The 20,591-nt window shown below is 50.1% G+C and overlaps 1 protein-coding gene across 2 annotated transcripts in view; it reads right to left on the bottom strand.

Annotated features, from left to right (window-relative positions):
* Positions 1–20,591, bottom strand: part of LOC142578059 (uncharacterized) — an 85,526-nt gene that overhangs the window by 9,641 nt on the left and 55,294 nt on the right. For both annotated transcript variants that reach the window (XM_075687475.1, XM_075687476.1), the window contains exon 6: positions 13,997–14,267. In XM_075687475.1, coding sequence (XP_075543590.1) covers positions 13,997–14,267 — 271 coding nt within the window. The remainder of the gene's footprint in view (positions 1–13,996; positions 14,268–20,591) is intronic.

Genomic DNA, 20,591 nt, shown 5'->3' with positions numbered 1-20,591 from the left:
TCGAGTGCACTCTTCGGTTATTATGCGATGCTTTGCGACTGGGATTCATCGAATCCTTGACGACGTCGAAAAGCACTCTTTGTATCGTCGAAGCAGACTTCTGAGTTGTTGTTGTTTAATCGTGGGGAGACTTGGATTTATGTCGAAGTCTGGCTCGGGAACTACGCTCGTCGGGGTAGATGCGGCAGAATCCGAGAGGACAAACGCATTGCTGTTTTCCAGAATTTCCTCGATGTATGCGATCGTCGTGCCCTTGTTGATGTGCTTGAACTCCTGGCTGAAGTTTGTCAGCAACACTTTTGTGTTTCCTCCGTGCAGTCAAGCAATCCTCCTTGCGACGCAAATTTCACGATCTAGCAGTAGACGTTGGTCGCCTTCGATGACGCCTTCTACGTCAGCAGGTGTTTCGGTGCCGACCGAAATAACAATGCTGGAGCGAGGCGGGATGCTCACTTGATCTTCGAGCACACTCAAGGCGTGGTGACTACGAGGGCTCTCCGGTGGTGTCGCATGATCTTCCGACAGCGTTATTGACTTCGACTTCAGGTCGATGACTGCGCCGTGTTGGTTGAGGAAGTCCATGCCGAGAATGACGTCTCGTGAACACCGTTGGAGGATAACGAAGGTGACAAGGTAAGTCCGGTCGTGAATGGTAATTCTTGCCATGCACATTCCAGTCGGCGTTATGAGGTGTTCTCCAGCGGTCCGAATTTGAGGGCCTTCCCACGTAGTCTTAACTTTCTTCAACTGGGCGGCGATGTGTCCACTCATGACGGAGTAATCAGCCCCTGTGTCGACTAAGGCGGTGAGTACGAGGCCGTCGAGAAGCACGTCGAGGTCGGTGGTTTTTTGTCTTGCATTACAGTTCGGTCTTGGCGTCGGATCACGACTGCGTCGCGTTGACCTGTGGCTCGTATGTGACGTCGTCAGATCGTCTTTCGTCGTCGCATTCTTTGCTTCCAGACTTCCAAACTGCTTCCAAACCCATACGGGTTCCTCGAAAGAAAAGCCTGATAGTTGAAGAAAAATAGTGTAGTAAAATAGTGAAAAAAATTGTATGTAGCGGTTGAGAAGGTTCTCGATCTAGCTCTCAGCGTCATGAGTGCTTCCTGCCTCTCCGTGTAGGCAGCGAACTTGGAGCCGTGGCGGTGCAGGGTAGCGATTGTTTCTGTCGCCTCGCGTAAGGATTCGGGCTCCAATTGGCAGTTGCTCGTATCCGGATTCTGGATATAGCTTTTGTGGACTGTCTCTGCAGTAGTAGCATTGTTGCAGGCCGTCGCAACAAAATTCTTGCCCTGGGAGTTGAGTTTTGCTACAACCCTTTAAATGACGTGTCAAGACTCTTCATTACCAATATTTTTGTTCCTCGCAATCTTTCGTTCCCCAAGCTATTTTCTCCGGCCATCTCTTTCTCTGGTTAGTGGGATCAGTTATGTGACCTGAAACTCTTGAAACTCTTCCGACGCTTCATGAAGCTGGCAAATCGGGAGAGGTCGCTTATATCTTTTCCAAGCCTCTCCATGATGACTGAACCACTTTGCGAGTATTTCAGGCGAGGTTGAAAGTTCGCTTTGTGTTGCTATAGGCTGCTTCTAATCAACCACGAATTTGATATCCGTGGTAATTCATTTATACGGGTGTGTTTAGGAAGCTCGGTTCTCGCGCTGAAAGCTTCGTTGCGTAAGGTTTCCAAATGCTTCCTATTTCGCTCAGTGAGCATGTACCGATTTTCTCCGTGTGTGATCTTGAGACCAGTGTTGATTGTACGACGCGTCGCGGAATGTAGGCTCCAGCTGCCCCAATTTTGTGAGAGATGTGCTTTAGTGAGTAGATAAATTTTCTCCACCTAAATTTAAGGTCTTTGATCCACGTATGCGCATTCCGTTTCTCATTGATGTGGGCATTCGAAATACTGGTCTAACCTGCTGGCTCTTCCGTATTGGTTGCCCTCCACACTGAAGAATGATGGGCATCATCTGTTCTGGTTTGTGTAAGGTCAAGTGTTTTGCGTTCTAAGAAGATGGAATCATTCCCACAGGAGAAAGAAATGGTTAGATGCCGTTCAGCATGAATAAAATTGATTCCCAACAATCTGTGGCAACTACAGAATATTGTGTCTATGTGCTCGTCTTGGTGTCATTTGCAGCATATATGCATGGCGCTAGTGACGAGAGGTTCGGGCACATGCTCACCCTCCCTGGCAAAAAAAGTAATTCTAGCTTAGCACGCGGCATAGCGAGTATTCACGCCTTCCTCACCCTCCCTGTCGAAGGTAAACTGCACCTCTTCCCCTCGAAAAGCATTTCTGGCTACACCCATGGTACTACGGCACAACTTAAATCAGAAGGTAAAGGCCTTCCTCTAGGATAAAGTCCAGAAGCGACCAGTGCATAGGACCCTGTGTCCAGCGTTTAATTGTAGGCTGACCTGGGTAGTGGCCAAGGAAGACGCAGACAGATCCCTAGGATATGGTCCAGCGTTACTTCTGTGGTTGGGGAAGTGCAGAATGAACATAACACTGAGGAAGGTTGTGCCTCATACATCCAATTAGATCGGATTGAAGCCATCAAGGTGTCGCCTACACGGACAGGTGTGCCAACACATCCCCTGGAGTGATGTCGCCTGCAAAGGCGAACACACGCGGCTGAAAACATTCACGCGCGGAGCACCGGAGAAATTCTTTGTGCAAGAGCACGCTGTCCCTTGGATTAGGGACAGCGTGCTGTCCCTAAAGCGTGCTGTCCCTAATCCAACCAAGGGACAGCACGCTGTCCCTTGGTTGGATTAGGGGATTGAACGAAATACCACCGAGATGGAGATAGACGAGAAAGGAACTGGGGAGACCCCGGACAACGGACCCAACGACGCAAAACGCGTTTACGTTGGAGAAGACGCTGAAGGCGTTGCGGACTGTTGGATCGAAGTTAAGGCACCGCACGAACGCTACCGAGATGGCTGGAAAGGACGACACCCGCTCGCGAAGCCCGATGCCCCGAGGCGGCCGAAGCATAGTCAACAAAGTTCTACGAGCAAGTAGGACGCCCCAACTACCCAGGGATGATATCAAGATAATTGTTCGACCGAAAGGCGGATTGAATATAAGGAACACGTGCGGAACGAGTCTCGACGAGGCTATACGCAAAGAAGCGGTAGTGGGTGACGACGAGATGGTCACAATCTGTCCCAATCCCATGCAAAACACCCTGGTGATAAGCACACCGCACGAGACAACTGCGAAGAAAATCGCTAAGATCAAAGTTTTGACGATCAACGCAAGGCGGTACGAGACCAACGCATACGTTTCGGCGCCCGCGCAAATGGTAAAAGGGATTATCCGCAACATTCCCCTGAAGTATACGCAAGACCAGCTCATGCATGCTCTGGTGAACTCGAGAAACCCCTCTTTAACATACGCCAAGCACGCTCGGCAGTACGACCACCGTGATATTGCTGTATGAAGGAAACAGAGTCCCCACATGGGCTTACTTCAATAGCATCATGATAAGAGTATCCTTGTATCGGAAACAGATTGACTTTTGCAAAGATCAACTATGCCCGATCAAACTATGCGAGATCAAACTATGCCCGGCCTGCGGATCGAAGAACCCGAGCATCGAACACGAGTGCACGCCCAAGTACTGCATCTGCGGCGAGGCGCACCCCACGGCCGACCGAACGTGCAAGGCAAAATATAAGTTGCCGCTCATAGTGAAGGAGAGAAGGTGGTGGATGAGAATCAGAGAAGAAAGGGAATGCACATTGGAAAAACGAAATACGACCCCTCAGCGGGCCCCATCATCATTGAGGTACAGTATGGCGCAGGGAAAAGGCCAAAGTCGCTCGAGATCCAGATCCCTCTCACCGATAAGAAGACGTAGCCGAAGTCGTCACAGACCTAAGAGCAGAAGTCGAAGCCGGAGTCAGAGTGGAAGCCGCAAGCGGCACCGAAACCAGACGGCGTGTGGGCCACACATGGCGAGATACAGAAAGGGCCGCGCAAGGTCACCTGGTCCGACCTAGTCGCGGGGAGAAATGGATATTCTGCAGAGAGCACCCCCCTTTCTGGCAACAGGAAGGAAGCCCCCGACTCCCTCCTGGCGGCGAGGATGGAGAAAATGGAGCGATAGAATAAGCAACTTCGAGAAGAGCTGGGCAGGGCCAGAAAGCACAACGAACAATCAGTGAGGAAAATCGACGAGCTACAACAGACGCTCAACGAAATCTTGAAGGGCATGAGAAGATCCCCTCGTGAGAGGATCTCCTCCACCTCCCGCGAGGCCGCCGAGCGAGGCGATGCGACCACGACAGGAGGCGAAGTAGGGTAGAGGGACGTGTGTTGCGGCGAAGAAGTGTCGGCGACGGTGGGCTCCAAGCGCAAGGGCAGAGGCGATGCGCCACCTACGGAAGACTCTGTGGACCATGCACAAGCACTGAAGAGCCCAGGTCAGGAGCCATAAATATAGACGTGGTCGAAGAGATGGTGAACAAACTGACGGACAAGACGGAGCGAATGTTTGACATACTCCTGACAAGGCTGAACGAATCCGACGCGGGACGGAACGCGCAGTACGCAGCGGTTAACTGCCAACTCGCGGCCATGAATAAGCTAATCGAAGATCTGGAACGCGGTACGATGCAGCTGAAGCAACAACATCACCACCACCTCCCTGGAAGGGCCGGGGTACCGTCGTCACAAGCGGTAAACGCACCGGCCATCCTCGCCAGCGACAGCAACGCCAACACAACCCGCACCGGGGCAGGAGGGACGCACGGGCAGTTGTGTCCCCCCAACACCTCTGCATAACAATCATGGCTGTGTCCCGCAAGTCCGACAACAGACGCATAGTCTGGCAGTGGAATTGCATGGGCTTCAAAAGCAAGAAAGCAATGATGGTGCAATACATGAAAACGCTTTCCAATAACAAACTTCCTATCGTGATTGCCTTGCAAGGACCTTCCGACCGGGCCCAGCTCCAGGGCTATGTGACGTGCGGTCCCCGCTACGAACGCATGGGGAGGGACGTCAGGGTGTGCACCCTGGTTAAGCGCGAGACGGCCTTCATCGAACACTAACTCGTGCTCCACGAAGAGTCGGGCATAGACCACGTACTGATCGAATTCATGCCAAGCATTGCAAGTAGGAAGACCGGCCTTTTCGTGCTCAACGTACGTAGCTCCCCCTCGCAAAAATACCGCACTCACACTTTCGACGCCCTCTTTCGTGAAGCGATGGTCAAGGCCGCCTCCAGTCCCTTGCTGATATATGGAGACTTCAATGCGCCGCACACGCAATGGGGATACGGAGCCGACTCGCCGAAAGGGAAGAGGCTAGCCGGACTAATGGACGAGCTCGGCCTGACTGTACTCAACGAACCGGTGTCGCACACCAGGATCGCACAGAGAGTGTGCCGCGACACATCCCCTGACCTCTCCGTCTGGTCAGGCGCGGGTGTGGTCACTTGGTCGAACTCCTTCGAGGACATGGGGAGTTACCACAGGATCCTGTGCATGACCGTGGGAGGGGATGAAAGTGAGGAGGACGTCTGCCAAAAGGCCAGAATCGTAGACTGGGACAGATTCCTGAAAAATAGAGAACAAGACAAGAAGGAGGGCCTGATCGAAAACATCAGTGAATGGCGCAGACTACTACTCGCGGACGTAGAGGAAGCCGCCGATGAGATCGAATGGACGGAGTGGCGACAAGAGCCCCCCAAAGAAGTGGCAGACAGATCCCGCGGAGCCGGGGACGACGGCGCTCCTCAAGCGTCCAGAGTGGACAGCCGGTTGGCACATCTCGTTGCGGCCAAGAAATCCATGCAACGGAGAGCGAGTGGGCAAAAAATCAAGAAGATACGCAAGAAGATCGCCGACATCAACCGGGAGATCGAGACGCATTGCGCTCGCCTGTGCGAGCAAGAATGGCAGGAGCTGTGCGACGCAGTGAACGGGAACATGAGCGCTGGACGCACCTGGAAGATTCTCAGGCACCTGCTCGACCCGGCAAGCACCAGAGCGGCCACCCGTACACAGATGGCCGAGCCGCGACACAAGTACAAGGACGACTCTGAGGCCTTCGCGGAAGAGATCGTGCAGACGCAGCTCGCACGCCCGGAAGGGCAGAGTCACCCAGAGTACCGCGGGGCTCCCAACGAGGCGCTGGACGCGGACTTTTCTGTGTAGAAAATTAGAACGGTCCTCCAGCTACTGAAGACCAACTCGGCGCCCGGTCCTGACAGGATTACCAACAAAATCCTGAGGAACCTGAACGACGATGCCACCGAGAAGCTCTGCGAGTACATCAGCGCATGCTGGAAGGAGGGCCGAATTCAACAAGAGTGGAAGACCACGGATGTTATACTGATACCAAAGCCGGGCAAACCGCTGGAGGTCCAAAACATGAGGCCGATCTCCATCACGTCCTGCGATGGGAAAGTGATGGAGTATGCCTGCCTTAACAGGGTTACGACGCTGCTCCAGAAGCAGGACGCCTTCGGCACCCACATCATCGGTTTCCGGAAGGGACATGCTACGCAGGACGCCATGCTGCAGATCAAGGTAAAGGTCGTGAACGCTCCGAGCAAGCACATGCGCGCCCTGCTCGGGCTAGACCTATAGAGCGCCTTCGACACTGTGAAGCACATGGCCATACGGGAAAAGATCAGCCTACTCGATCTCGGGGCGAAGTTCTACCGATATGCCTGCAACTTCCTGAATGGGCGCGAGGCAACAGTAAGGATCGACGGGGCCCCGCCACGAACGGTCCGAATGGGTGGTGCGGGCACGCCGCAGGGCTCCGTACTCTCCCCCATGCTTTTCAACTTCGTCATGATCGGCCTGCCGGAGCGTCTTGACGCGATAGAGGGCATCAATCATACGATATATGCAGATGACGTGATGGTGTGGACCACGGAGAACAGGAGCGTCGGAGAAATGCAAAACTGACTGCAGCGGGCCGTCCGGGAGGTGGAACGGCACCTCGAAGACACGGGAGTCGTCTGCTCACCCGATAAGTCGGAGCTCCTGCTCTACAGGCCGCGCAAGAAAGGACCACTTCCGCTGGGCGTGCTAGATGCCCGTCGTTTGGGCGTCCGCGTCACGACGAGGGAGGGGACCCGAATATCAACGGTGTCCAAGTTGCGACTGCTCGGCCTGTGGCTGCAAGAAAACGGTGCCAACCGCGAGCCGTTTGCCCGACTGCAGACGAAAGTGGCCGCTGCCACATACCTCGTGCGACGGGTCGTGAACAAGAGGAAAGGAATGAAGGAACACAACGTTAGGAGGCTGATAGAGGCGTACGCGCTGAGCCACATAGCGTACGTCGCCGCGTACGCCGACTGGAACAGGAGCGATACCGACAAGCTGAACGTGGCGATCCGCACGGCGCTCTAAACCACCCTGGGAGTACCCCAGTTCACGCCAACCCACAGGCTCCTCGAGTTGGGCGTACACAACATGCTCGAGGAGATCGCCGAGGCGCAGAGAATCGCGCAGCTGAAGAGGCTGTCGAGCACCGTAACGGGAAGACGAATCCTAGAATTGCTCGGGATTCAATATCACGAGGCGCATGGACTGAACGAATCACTGCTACCGGAAGACAGGGACGCCATACAGATAGAAAACATGCCGAAGAATATGCACCCGGTGCATGACGTGCACAGACGTATACGCAGGGCGATAGCAATCCTCGAGCACCATGGAAGACGAGAAGGTGTCCTCTTCGTCCATGCAGCCAGGAACCCGCCGCCATTCGGTGACTCTGATGACGACGAGGGACGTCGACGACCCCCGCCGCTGCAGGGGAATGTGCGAGACGAACCGCAGTTACCAGCACCACCATCACTACTACTACGATAAAAACGGCCGCAGCAACAGCGGCAACATCGACACGGGCGGCTGACGGCGGCGGCGCCTGCCTTCTCCATGGCAGTCGTAGATACATGGTGAAGGATCCGAGTCACGGCATCAGCGAAGCTGCCGTCGGCTGAAGCAGCGGAAGAGATGGTCATAGCCCTCGCGGTACTCCACGGAGGTGCGGAGGATAAGCTGATCATCAGCGACTCCGAATCAGCGATTCGGAACTACACCGAACGTTGGGTGTCCGCGGATGTGGCGCGCATGCTCAAAGCCCGGGCCGGAGACTTTGGATCAAGCACGATTACAAACAAGTCCCTCGAGTGGTTCCCCGCGCACGTCGGGGAGCTCGGCAGTAACAACAACAACAGCCGCGACAACAATGACAACAAGAGTGCTAACGCCCGATGACGCACCGACACCCCACCCTATCACAATGAGCGCGCCTACCTCGTCGCGAGGCAGCTTACGCGCCGCGACGCGGTCACACAGAGGGCAGCCGCTGCCCGTCTAGCGCGGCCGCTGTCGTTACCAACACAACACAAATCGCGGCGGACGGAGCTGGGTATCATGCGGACGACGACTGCGATGTCAAGAAGTTTCCGGCAACGTATAGAGAGGTGCTTGGTCGCTATAGGAAAGCACGAAGAAAATATCCGCAACTCCATGGGTGCCTAGACAGGTCCCAGGCGGTCGACCTGAGACGGTCGCAGACGGTCCCTTTCACCAACCCCTACCACCTGCACCGCCTGTGGCCCCGCTGCACCCGTCGCCCGGCTGCCCGTGGTGCAAGCGCGAACGGGCCGATATGCCCCATGGGCTTTGGGAATGCCAACACCATGAGGAAGAAGGACAAGGAGGAAGGGGGAAGACAACAGGAGGACCCTCTGAAGCGGGGCGCCTTGCTGAGAGATGGCAAGCCGCCCTCCTCAGCGAGGCACCCGAAGACCAGGAGTGGGCCGTCCAGCGGGACAGGGCTGTTGCCGAGGATCTCGGAAGATTTCCCTCGGGCGATGGACCCCTGGCAGCCTAGCCCCGGGCACCAAATTCAATAACCGTCGATCAAATATAGTTTATTCCTATCCTATCCTATGCGTGCGTCGATATGCGAAGATATCCAGCTCTTTCCTAATAGTTACATTTGTTTCACTTGTCAGATGACTGAAGAAAGTGGGAACATGTACATGTACAGACCAATATTTCCATAAATAATGACGGTGCATGGGACAGGTGCCTCATCGTATATGATCGTTAAGTAAAGTAATCAGCAACTGAAAGCGGTACACGGTCGAAACTGCAACGACTACCGGTCCATTTCATTCAGCCATTGATAGGGGCAATGTAACAGCCCTGGAGACTGTCACATTAAAGATAATCACATAACGGTTAAAAAGTAGCTGAAAAGTTTTAGGTCAGTGTCGGGTCAACATGAAAGATTATATAGGAACATCTACACACGTGAAATGTGTCGGCGCATCGGGTTCCTCACTTGCTTTCTGCTTTTCACAAAGAAGACCAAGTAACCTGCAGCCGTCAACTTTTGGCTACGTGCCTTAAAAGATTAGTTTTTTGTAAGACTGATCACGCTGGAATAATACGGGTTTATGTTATAAACTATAACCTAAACTCCAGTATAAACAATTGAAGTACTAGGACTCGCCATCCCCTTAAAAGGCGCATGCGCAACTTTCAGCTAGCAAGGAGATGGTGATTTTGTTCTGAGATGACCGAAATATGGGGATGAAAGGTTTCATGCCAGAAGCTACCGCCATAACGGGGATGTATTATGCAGACAAATTAAGGGAAGCATTCAAAATCAGCAAGCGCGGCATGTTTTCAAAGGCGCCCTGCTCTTGCAAGAGTGCTCCTGCTGGCAACGCGTATGTCGTGAAAATGAAAACACGCCTCTGTGGACATGCAATTCTTCGTCATACTTCGTGCTCCCCTAATCATGCGCCCTCAAATTTTCATCTCTTTTCATATGTAAAGTTATTTTTGAAAAGCAATCAATTTTTTTATGACACACTAAGCGCCGAAATCAGGTCATGGCTCCAAGTCCTACCTTAAATCTTCGCAGCTGCGTTAACGATGTCAGTAGTGCGTCGCTCTCGGTGGATGCTATGTAGTGAAAGATAAACGAATATGTTATAATGAGATGTAATTAAAAGAGATAATTAGTCTAGCAGCAGCCTACCAGCAGCGAACAGACCGTCCTCTCTTGTAACCACAGCATGGGCAGTCGTCGTCGTCGTCTTCGAGCTGCTACCCGGCCGCGGATGTGAAACGGAGCCATTTTGGGTACTTATGGCGTTTTTCACTGGTCGATCTGGAGCGGCCGTTGAAATCCTCGAGCGAGCGCTCGGGTTTCACAAATCCGAATCGGCCAGCGGAGCGCAAAAACGCTCCGCGGCGGATCACACAGGAAGTCTGCGTACACGTCGCACGAACCGGTTCCGAAAACCATGCCCTACTTCCGTTGTGTACGTTTCCACGGCAACCAAACTCGCCGTCTCCCGTGTGTAACTTGACCGTGGCAGTCGCATAGTCCGTCATTTCCATGTCGAGCCTGCAAGGATTGTGCATGGACAACGTGTATAGAAGTCTTCGTACAGCACCTGCGTCACTTCGTAATCGCTGTCGTCCGCGCTCTCATCGCTAAACGCGAGCGCTGCAGCAGCACCGAACGCAGCCATTTTGCGAAGCAACACAATGTTGTGCGTACAACCGGGTACCGATTTCGCTTGAAAACGGAAGTGACGCGCGCTATTTCCCCCCGAATCCGCGCCTCGGCGGCGGAGCAAGTGAGAGCGATCCGGCGCGGAGCGAGTTGATCCGAAACGACCAGTGGAACGCGCGAACCCGCTCCAGATCGACCAGTGAAATTCGGATTCGTTGCCACGGAGCAAGGAATTCTGCTCCGAATCGACCAGTGAAAAACGCCATTAGTAGTCAGGCAGCAGACAATATGAGGGGGTTGTAATATGGCCTGAGGAGGCTAGCATGCACTGTCTCGTGACCCCGACAATGAAACCCGGCGATGGTGCGACGGGCTCAGCGATATAGTTCACAGGTAAGGTGGCGTCGATGATCCAATAGGACAGCGCTAGCGCATAAGTAGTTCAGAAGAAATATCACGTGTGTGAGGTGTTATCCGTAGTCAAAGAAGGAGATCGGCAAGGAAAATGTGTGTCTCCTGATGGCTGTCACATCTTGCCTTCTGACGCCCCTGATCATCGCTGGTTAGCGAAGGAGCCAGCTGGCGGCAATCTTCAGCGTATAAGGTAAACTGAGAAATTGTAGTGCACTCAGAGGCGTCAGGCCGTTAGGGCAGGATAGCATCCAGTGGACACGAAGTATCACGTCCGTAAAAGAGAGAAAAAGGCGAAAAACCTGTGGTCGCTTACGTCGCGGTGTTATAAGCGAACTTAACGAACGGGCGTGCGTTGTCCCATTTGGTGCGCTCGGACGAGACGTACATCTTCAACATGTGGCCGAGTGTATACGATTGAACCGCTACGTGAGACCGCTTGTTTGCGGGTGATACCAGGTCAACTTCCGGAGAATTATCTTGCACTCCCGAATGCGCGATTGTATTCTGACAAGACACTACCCTTATCGCTGAGTAGTTCTCGAGGAGCATCGCGGAGAAGGACCAAGTTACGAAGAATGAACATCGCAACGTCACGCGTGGTCACGGCGCGAAGAACCGCGGTCTCGGCGTAGCGCGTCAGGTGATCAACGTCAACAATAATCCAGTGGTTTCCAAATCGACTGCGTGGCAGCTGGCAATAGAGGCCGATGCGGTGAACTCAGCAACCTGCGTGCCCCGACCCTGACTCCAGCCGTGCGACAAGCCATCCGTGCCCAAGTATATGACGCACTTCCCCCCGTCAGTCAACCAGCACATGTCGACTACCTACGCTATTCACCTCTCCGGCGGCATTGCTCTCTTCTGACGATTACCCGTCGAGGGTCACGCGTTCACCGCTCAATTACGCTGCCGCGATTGCAAGGCCAACCACACCGCCATAATCCGTCCTAGCACCAATGCATCGGAACCTCCTTGCTCCCGTCAGATGGCAGTCACCCTAACTTCTTTGTCGGGCCGACACATGGCGCACGCCAGACAACAGTTGTCCGCTCTATGCGCACAAGGTGCACAAGTTCAGGACGGTGCGTGCAGCGCCGCGTGCAATTGGAACCTTTCTCCTATGGTATTTCTGGTCTCATTGTACGTTCTTGTCCTCGTGAGATGTCCTCCAACCATGGTTCCTTCGACTAGTCTCGCTTCATTAAAATGCCAACTTTTGTGCCTCTCCGCCAACAGGAAATGGGTCTGGGGCAATCACTATTAAACGTCCCTTGTCATTTAAACATTCATGAAGTTGTAAGTCTCGTTATTTAAGTGCATGTGAAGGGAAGTTGCTGGTGTGACCAAGAGACAGCATTCGAGACTAGATAGCTTGGTCTGGTCAACGTCTTACGAGCGAACGATTTGTCGACATTTCCCGCCTGATCTGCGTTCACCAAAGGATTGCGCAGGCCTTACGCAATGGGAGAATCAATTTTACCGGATTTCATTCAAAAGGCTACATCCGTGGTGCAAAACTTTGATGCTGCGGCATTGTCGTAATCATTAAGCACTGTGAGTCGTCATCCAATCGTCGTCCAGCTGCCGCCATCACTGTCGCCAAGAGTGCGTAAGGCTAGGCAAGAAATACTGCCGTGTAAAGAGACGTGCACTACCTTGTGTGAACTTTTTCGTATCGTTCCCCATGGATCTGTGGGCACTCGTACTGGAACACTATCGATGGCAGTCATCGTTCGCAGCAGTGCGAATTTTGGTGTATTAGCCGATGACCGATTGCAGGCTTCATTGAATTGATATGAACACCATTTCTCTCAGACATCGTGACTGCTGAAATACGGCTATGTAATGCACACATACACGAGGGTGTAGATTCTTTAGAGTGCGGTTGAGGCCCACTCTTTTTGAGCGAGTCGTCGGTACCGTCATTGCGAACGTCGATTTCGGAAGCCTGCTTGGTTATTAGGCCCTGGTTGATTGCCAGCGTAGATCATCAAACATCGACGACGAGACGCTTCCCAAAACTTCTGTGAAAAACCCCACCAAAAGGCGCGGTAAGAGAAAAAGATCGCACGAACTCTGCAAGCAGCTCATGCCAGCAGCCTTAGACAGCCATCTAATCGCCAACCCATTGAACAAGAAGAGGTGTGTTAACTGGCAGAGGTGCCACTCATTTTGGTGAATTTGTTGTGCTATTGACCACATTCGTGGTGTCGCTTTCACCATGATCATTATGTGCCCGCTGTATGTGTTCCTTTCCCCTTGGTTATCATTGAAGGAATTCCCGTGATTTCTTGCGTTACTTTTCACGAAAGTAGAGTCAACGGCATCTTTAGACCACGTGATTGCAGCGCCCACTACGTGATCCGTTCCCATGGTATAGGGATCGAGCGAAGACGGACGGTATTTAAGCTGATATCTGTGCTAACAGCCGTGCTTCCATAGTGACGCAGTTGCGTGCTGTGGTTGAACATATACTGCGCTCGTCAATCTCGCATCTATGATAATCTTTTACCTTGCACAGATCTTTGAACTAGTTTTCTGGGAAACATGTAAATCAACTGCCTCATATTCTGCTTCAGCATCTCATCCTGCAACTCCTCACTAACGATCTTCACTCGTCGCGAGGGTACGGATGACGCCTTCGGCTCGCTTAGCATCCGTGTGTCGCGCAGAGTGCATAAAGCAGCGTCAGCTTTTCGAGACGCAACGAGTGTGTAGTCTAGATCGACCCCCTGTGTGAGACCTGAGTGCCGACCGTGATCCCCTGTCAAAAGAACTGGATGGCAGGTCTGGGATATACCTGATATACTTTTGGACGTGGTTGTGTACTTTGGTAGAGTACTGGCCTACTATATAATGGGCGCAAATAATGGGCAATAAGCATTATGCCCTTGCATCAGTACTGGAATATGCCGCGCCGGGCAAAGTGCGACTTAGCTTTGAGCTCATTCATTTGTACTACTTGTTGGTTGAACAATGAACTGTATGTGCTTATGAAGCGACAGCATGAAATTAGGAGTTCTAAAACATCATAAATTGTAATATTTATCCTACCTTGAGTTGAATCGTCGCCACTTTCGTTTTCTTCAAGCCCAGCCTTTGTGGTTTCGCGATTGATGTTGCATTGTTCAAGTCCAGCTGAAAAGTTACCGAGCTTCCGTTTTTCAGCTGAACAGTAACATTGACTAAGAGTTGAAAGGGACTCCATATGCCCCTCTCAATATTCCACATGAACTTCTCCTTACAAACTCTGTTTTCGGATCTTTTAGGACCCCGGCAATCATCGTCTTGCTGAAAGTTGCCAACCGTGCCGAAAATTGGATACCTGAAAAAGTAAAAAAGAAAGTTAGCAAAGTAAGGCGTCTTATCTAAGCACCTTTCTTATTCTGTAGCTAAGTTGAAAGAGTACTCATTTTGTGGAGTATAGGTAGCTGTATACGTCTTGCATAATTGACTTTCACGTCATTATATATATATAAATAACATTTAAGGACGCCACGAGAGCCCTTTGTTGTTTACTCGTAATCTACTGTAAATAATTATTTAGCATGTTCAGCTTAATCTAACAAAAACAAACAAATGTCCTGAATGATACTATCTTCTATATCAGGTATTAATACATCTGCGCAACATAGTAAATAAAAATTGTTTATGTAAGAAATTGCCCCCGTGCACAGCTGCGTAAAATATTGCCTACTTGTACCGAATAGAAAATTTCTGTATCTTTAAAAATGCTCATTACTTTGTTAGTTCTTCAAAGCCATGAATGGTAATTGGATTTCATATCGCAATCGCAGATACTTTGTCTCTATTGGCCACGTTTCTAAGTATTTCAGTAGGAAGTTGTGGGACGTGTGGTGATCATCCTACTGTTCTCGAACGAATCTGCAAAGATTTCATCCGGCTTTGGCCGTGTTTATATGTGGATCGACATGGGGGAACGAACAAGACGGACAAACATTTCCTGGCGTGTCCACGATGGCGGCTTGAGTTCATGACATTTATTTCTGAGACAGCTTGTAAATTGACTTTCACACCTTAGAGATGTTCTGGATGCTTTCCTGCTCACAACTTCCTAAGACCGACCGGCCAGCGCTTCACTCCAGTTTGTCATACTCCAGTTAAGTCATACTCCCGTGAAGAAATGCTCTTTTACACCTCGAATGAGGAAGGGCAACTTCCTATCTTCGGTCATGTTCGGCCCGCCTCTACGAAACAGGAGGGCCATGTCTTCTTTACCGACCGACTCATTAGGTTGTTGCACCCGTAGCTTCAACATCTGCTGGGAGTGGTCGCGTCAGTCAGCACGTACAAAAGTATCCGTGATCGTCTGCCTAAAATCATTCCATGTCGTGATTCTAGCTTGGCGGTTCTCGAAGCAAGTACGGCCACTGTCGTCAAGGACGGAACAGACTGTGGGAGCTTTTGCTGCTCAGCCCAATGGTTAAGCTGTACGACGCCTTCATACTTGTCAAGCCAGTCTTCAATGTCTTCGAAGACTGCACCGCGATAGGTATCGGGAACCAAGGGATGCAGAACGGTTAGTTGTTGTGCACTGGGAAACCGGCTGCTTTGGGGTGCTTGCAGTGGGCTGGTTTCGGCCATTGCGAGATATGTGCACCTCCTGGAGAGAAGTGGTTGAAGAGCGGAGAATTCCGGGCCAAGGCCAAGCAGTGGACGACTAAAGCGATGCACGGGTGTCGTAAATGGTGATAACGCGTCCGGGCTAGATGAACGACTCCAAGAAGAACCCCGGAGCATCAGGCGCGGTTAGTACCCCGCACTTCGGCCTGTGTCAAGGTACACCGCGGGCAGAAAACAGAGAGACGCTCTTTAAGAACAACAGGACAACTTCTAAAAGAAACAGAGCAGAGACTCGTCTTCATCGTGCTCGCCCAATCTCACAGACCCGTTTGACGGAGTCCGTTAATTCCCCGATCGTCGTTGCCGTATGCACGTGCAGCCTGCGTGCAGCGCGGGTGGGTAGTGGGTTTCGTACATGCCGCTTTAAACGTCACGGACCAGTCAACGATGACACGTACTTTCATTTAATGTGTCAATACACGCTGATTTATTGTAAAACAATAATCGTAAGTTATCCAGAAGTTAAAGTTTCCAAGTGAGTCTGGTTTAGGCGACCACCTCTTGAACCTGTGAGACGTGCAATCAGTGCGAAATGTGTTGGCGCAATAACTTTTTGTGAAGAGATTACTTTTTGCGTAGACAAGATTACTCTTGCGTGTATTGCGTCTACAGTGTGAATCCGTATATTGGACAACCTGTATATGGTATCACATTGTACCATAACATAATCACCCACCACCTACTTCTCCCTGTATTTCTCATTTCCCCTTTCCCCAGTGAGGAGTAGCAGGCTAGAGATACGCTCTCCTGGCCGACCTTTCCTGCTTTCTCTTCATTAAAATCTACTCCTCCTCAAGTTCATAAATGGGCAGAGCATACTCAGTGTGGGCCCAGGTGGTACATACGGTAAAAATCGCCTGCCTTGCGGATTACACAGTTGCCATTGCAGTAAGAAAGGCTGAAAAATGTGAAAGTGAAAGTTATATTTGTTATCAAGAGATCTAGTTTTCAATCGCACATTATGAGCCATCAAAGTTTGGTGTTGCGAATATTTTTTGAAGCGTGTCACTGAAGGGAGAGAAAGAAATGTCGCCAGAATTATCGCTATATAACTGTGAAGTGGATTTTAAGAACGTGGGCGTTTTGAAGCACTAATATAAGCTAACGTGAAGTAAATTATTCACCTAGACGTTTCATGTTGGTCTAAGGTCCGTGTAGGTGAAGGAAAACAGTGAATTTATAAGCAGGGAACATAGGGCTTTAGCCTTACTAATACATTTACAGTAGGGTGGGCGGATATTCCAAGTTTCGGATATGAATTGTTAGTGTGTAATATTTTATGCGTATTCGAAAATGGAACTCTTCCGTGTTTTCGAACATCCAAACTAACCAAGTATTTCGCAACAACCGACTGTTAAAATCGGGTTGCTGTTCTCCACTTGCTGAACAAGGTGTCGCAAATTATAATTATCAGAAGTAAAACGGCGACAAAGTTTTTGAAGCAATGCAGAAAGAAAATCGGTAATGCAAGCTGTTTTGGGTTTTGCGGCGAAAGTGTGGCGCTGGTTAATACTCCTTGTGTTATATCTTCTACAAATACATAAATACCCAAGAATGCATTGACGTCGGACTTCCGTCGCCGTAGCACATTTGTAAGTGCAACGCGCGCCTAATGCGCACGTTGCGGGTTCAGTTCTCACCGTCAGCAAGTTGTTTTTTGCTCAATTTCCTCATTTTTACACTTCATATAAACACTACGAATAGTTCCCTTATGCTTTCGTTTTCTTCATTATCTATTGGTTTAATATGCTTTTGGGCAACAAATATGTGCGAGCTTTACAAAAACGATGCGCTTACAAAACCGGGGCCCTCGGCTCCCATTCTTGTCACCCAATCCATTAAAACGGGTTATTTTTTTCCTTTTGACCTGCCAATTAGTCTTTTTTGCAGTTTAGTCATGTAGCAGTTTTACCTTTGGCGTTACAACTAGTAATGTTTTCATTGTAACAGGCCCTGTATTTTGTCCAGGACACACAAATACATCGTTAGTTGTTTTTTTTCCTTTTCCACAACTTATATTCTTTCGATGACTATTTATTTTGAATTTTTGGAAAGTTGCTTACAGCAGCCAGTCATTCGTGCAGAGCTTGCAATGTTTTCCCCCAAGCTCTAAAGATGCTAAGTGCCTACTAATGCAGTTATTTTCATGACGGTTGTACTGATCTTGTGTTTAAAACGATCCTAATTGTCCATGGTAGTTTAGTGCCTATTCAGTACAGGTGTGTTATTAACTATACCGAAATAAATATCCCTGCTGAAAATATGTGCGTCTCCGTTTGTTCGTTATTCGATTTGATAATCCGTACTTCATCGTATTTTTATAGTACTATCTGAAGAAGGCCATATCCGACCGCCTACCTTTAATATTCATGTTACTTCTTATGAATATATAAGTTTTAACTCTTAGATCTCTATGTTTCTATGTCACGTTGCGAGTTTCAGAAATTAGGGGAGGTATCAGCCATTGCTTAAGGAGGTATGAGCTATTCTTTGTTTTAAGTAACGGAGAAATTTCTCGTTAGGTAGGCTTAGCAATGCTTAGGCATTTAATAGCATAGGGGATACGATGGAGGAGGAGGAAAATTTCAGCCGCGGCGCCCGTAGAACCTTCTGGAAACGATGCCAGCGTGATGGCACGCCTTCTATGCGTCGCCGCATAGGCTCAGAGCTTCATTCCAGATCGCCGACTAGGGCCTGCTGACAACGCACTGGGCCCTAGTCGCGCGCAAGGAAGAGCGAGAAAATACGCCAAGGCGGAAGAGGCTGCAGAAGCTCGAAATGCCGCTCGTCCTTACCCCCGTCGGGAGGAGGCGGCTAAGGATGAAGCTGCGGCAGCGGCCCGACGAGAGTAACATGCGGCCCTAATGTGACTCAGGTGTTCTGGGAATGTAGAATTTAGATTGTAGAATGGCAGAAAGTTCCAAAGGTAGTTCAACAGCATATGAGCGGGAAGTTTAACGAAAAGTTCAACAGTAGATCAACAGAACGTCGAACTAGGCTTTCGCCTTCACATTCTTAGAAAGTTCCAAGCATCTCCGGGAATTTCTTTTAATTACCTTCGCATTCGTAGGTTACAAATACAGCACGAAACAGAAGAACAGAAGGAGCGTAGTTTTTCTATAGCATGGAAATGCACCTAGTTTACATATTATTCCTAATTTTTGTACATCTCGACGTTCGCGACAGCAGAACTAAATTGTTCAGAATGCGCTTTGCCGCATGTTGTTAACACAGCGACGACAATTATCCATGCTTTGTATAAGTCAAATAAATTTTTCCCTTGTACTACATGGAAGCCGCCGTGTTGTACTGATTGGTAGGAAAGCCGTGACAAAAGGATGCGATTTGATCAGTCGCGCGTGAATGAGGTCCGCCGTTCTTCTATTTATTCCTGTTTAACGCAGTAGATATGTTGTGTTCTAAATCTGAACACGATATTTAATTTATTTGGTTTCGGTAAATTAGCTCTCTGACGCTTGCGCACGTCTACCAATCGAATGGATTTAGTGACACCGCTGAACCCGCCCCGTTTAAACGCATTCAAATAGGCTTTGTAAATAATAAAGAAACTTCAATTTTGCGAGCACAGTGTGAGCGCTAGATGACCACTGTGCTGTGAACCACAATCACAATGTGAAGGTTACCAATGTTAACGAAGCCGTGAGTTCATCATATTCCCAGGGTCGAGACATAGTACCATAGGTTTCGGCCATTTGCGTGTAAACGACGTTCTAGTAGGCCATTTTTTAAGCAACCTTTCTAATTTACAGGTGGTTAGGATATCGCCATTTGTTCAATAAAGTCACTAAAAAAGTCGCTCATTGCTAAATAGACAACATTGCTGTAAACAAACAAAAAGGTCAGTAAATCTACCGACCAGATCGCGAAAATAACAAAACCGCTTAAATGCGGGTAAATTCCAAAAAGCAAAACTCATTTCGTGTTTTCAAAGCTGGTTAGGTAGCCGGCCCCAACTAACACGGGATGATGCAAGGGGTGGCAGAAGAAACTTCTTTTGGGCTGCCCAGTGACAGATGTTTAAGCTATTCCGGCTTGCAAGGCACATCCCGCAGGCGCCTCGCACCGCTATGCTAACTGCTAGTGCGGCCAGCAGAGCGTCATCTGCTACATCGCTTGGCCGTGATGCCCGAAAAAGAATCATTGCAGCCCAAGCAGAGGATACTTAACAAAGAAATACTAACTATGTGGCCGAAACTATCAGATATGCCAACTCTTCTCAGTTTTATTGGAGCCGACAGTGCCCGCTTTCACAAGTGTGTGTGGTGGGGGGAGGGGGGTGAACAGCCTCCTTTTTCCTTTCACTTCTGACCCTGGGGGCACGATCATTCGTCCCTCCCCCCGCACACACATAACTGTTGCCTGACAACCATACAAGGTGCCATCCACGCACAAGAAAATATAGACACATATCACTCAATGGCCACTAAAGCTCGCTGTAACGATGCTTACGTGTTCAAGAACCCTTGCAGCGAGAAACAAATGCTTCGCGCAGCCTCTAGTTTCCCCGTGTGAACTTTTCAGGCCTAATAAAAGAAAGCTGTCTTTATTTTCCTGGGAATTACCTCAATTACTACTGAGGCTCCTAGAATGACAGACCAAGTAGCCCGAATCAATGCCTAGGTCATGTCTTGAAAGACTACTACAGACTTGTAGAGATGGGCAAATTCACCCGCAGGAACCGAGCAGACCGTGTATGCTACAGACATACCGCTGATTAGTGCCCTGTAAACCAATCTACTCCGCTGGTAAAGATCCCAGCCTCCCATTATCAGGGCTTCAAGCGGCTTTTTGTCGACTCGAGTGATTGTGGCCGGGACTCTAGGCACCATATTCTCGGTTTGCAGAAGTGAGGGGTGGGGGGTCAAAGGCCTACTTTGCTTCCCAGTCCTGAGAGTAGGGGGAAGTCCCACTAACCTCACCTCATCTGGCATCCGTACGTTTCGGCCGGTCTCAAGGTACGAGATGATACTTGCTGAGTACCCAC

This window comes from Dermacentor variabilis, chromosome 4 (assembly GCF_050947875.1).
Source record: "Dermacentor variabilis isolate Ectoservices chromosome 4, ASM5094787v1, whole genome shotgun sequence".
Lineage (NCBI taxonomy): Eukaryota > Metazoa > Arthropoda > Arachnida > Ixodida > Ixodidae > Dermacentor > Dermacentor variabilis.
Note: the sequence above shows the minus strand (reverse complement) of the source record. Positions and strands in the feature narration are given on the sequence as shown.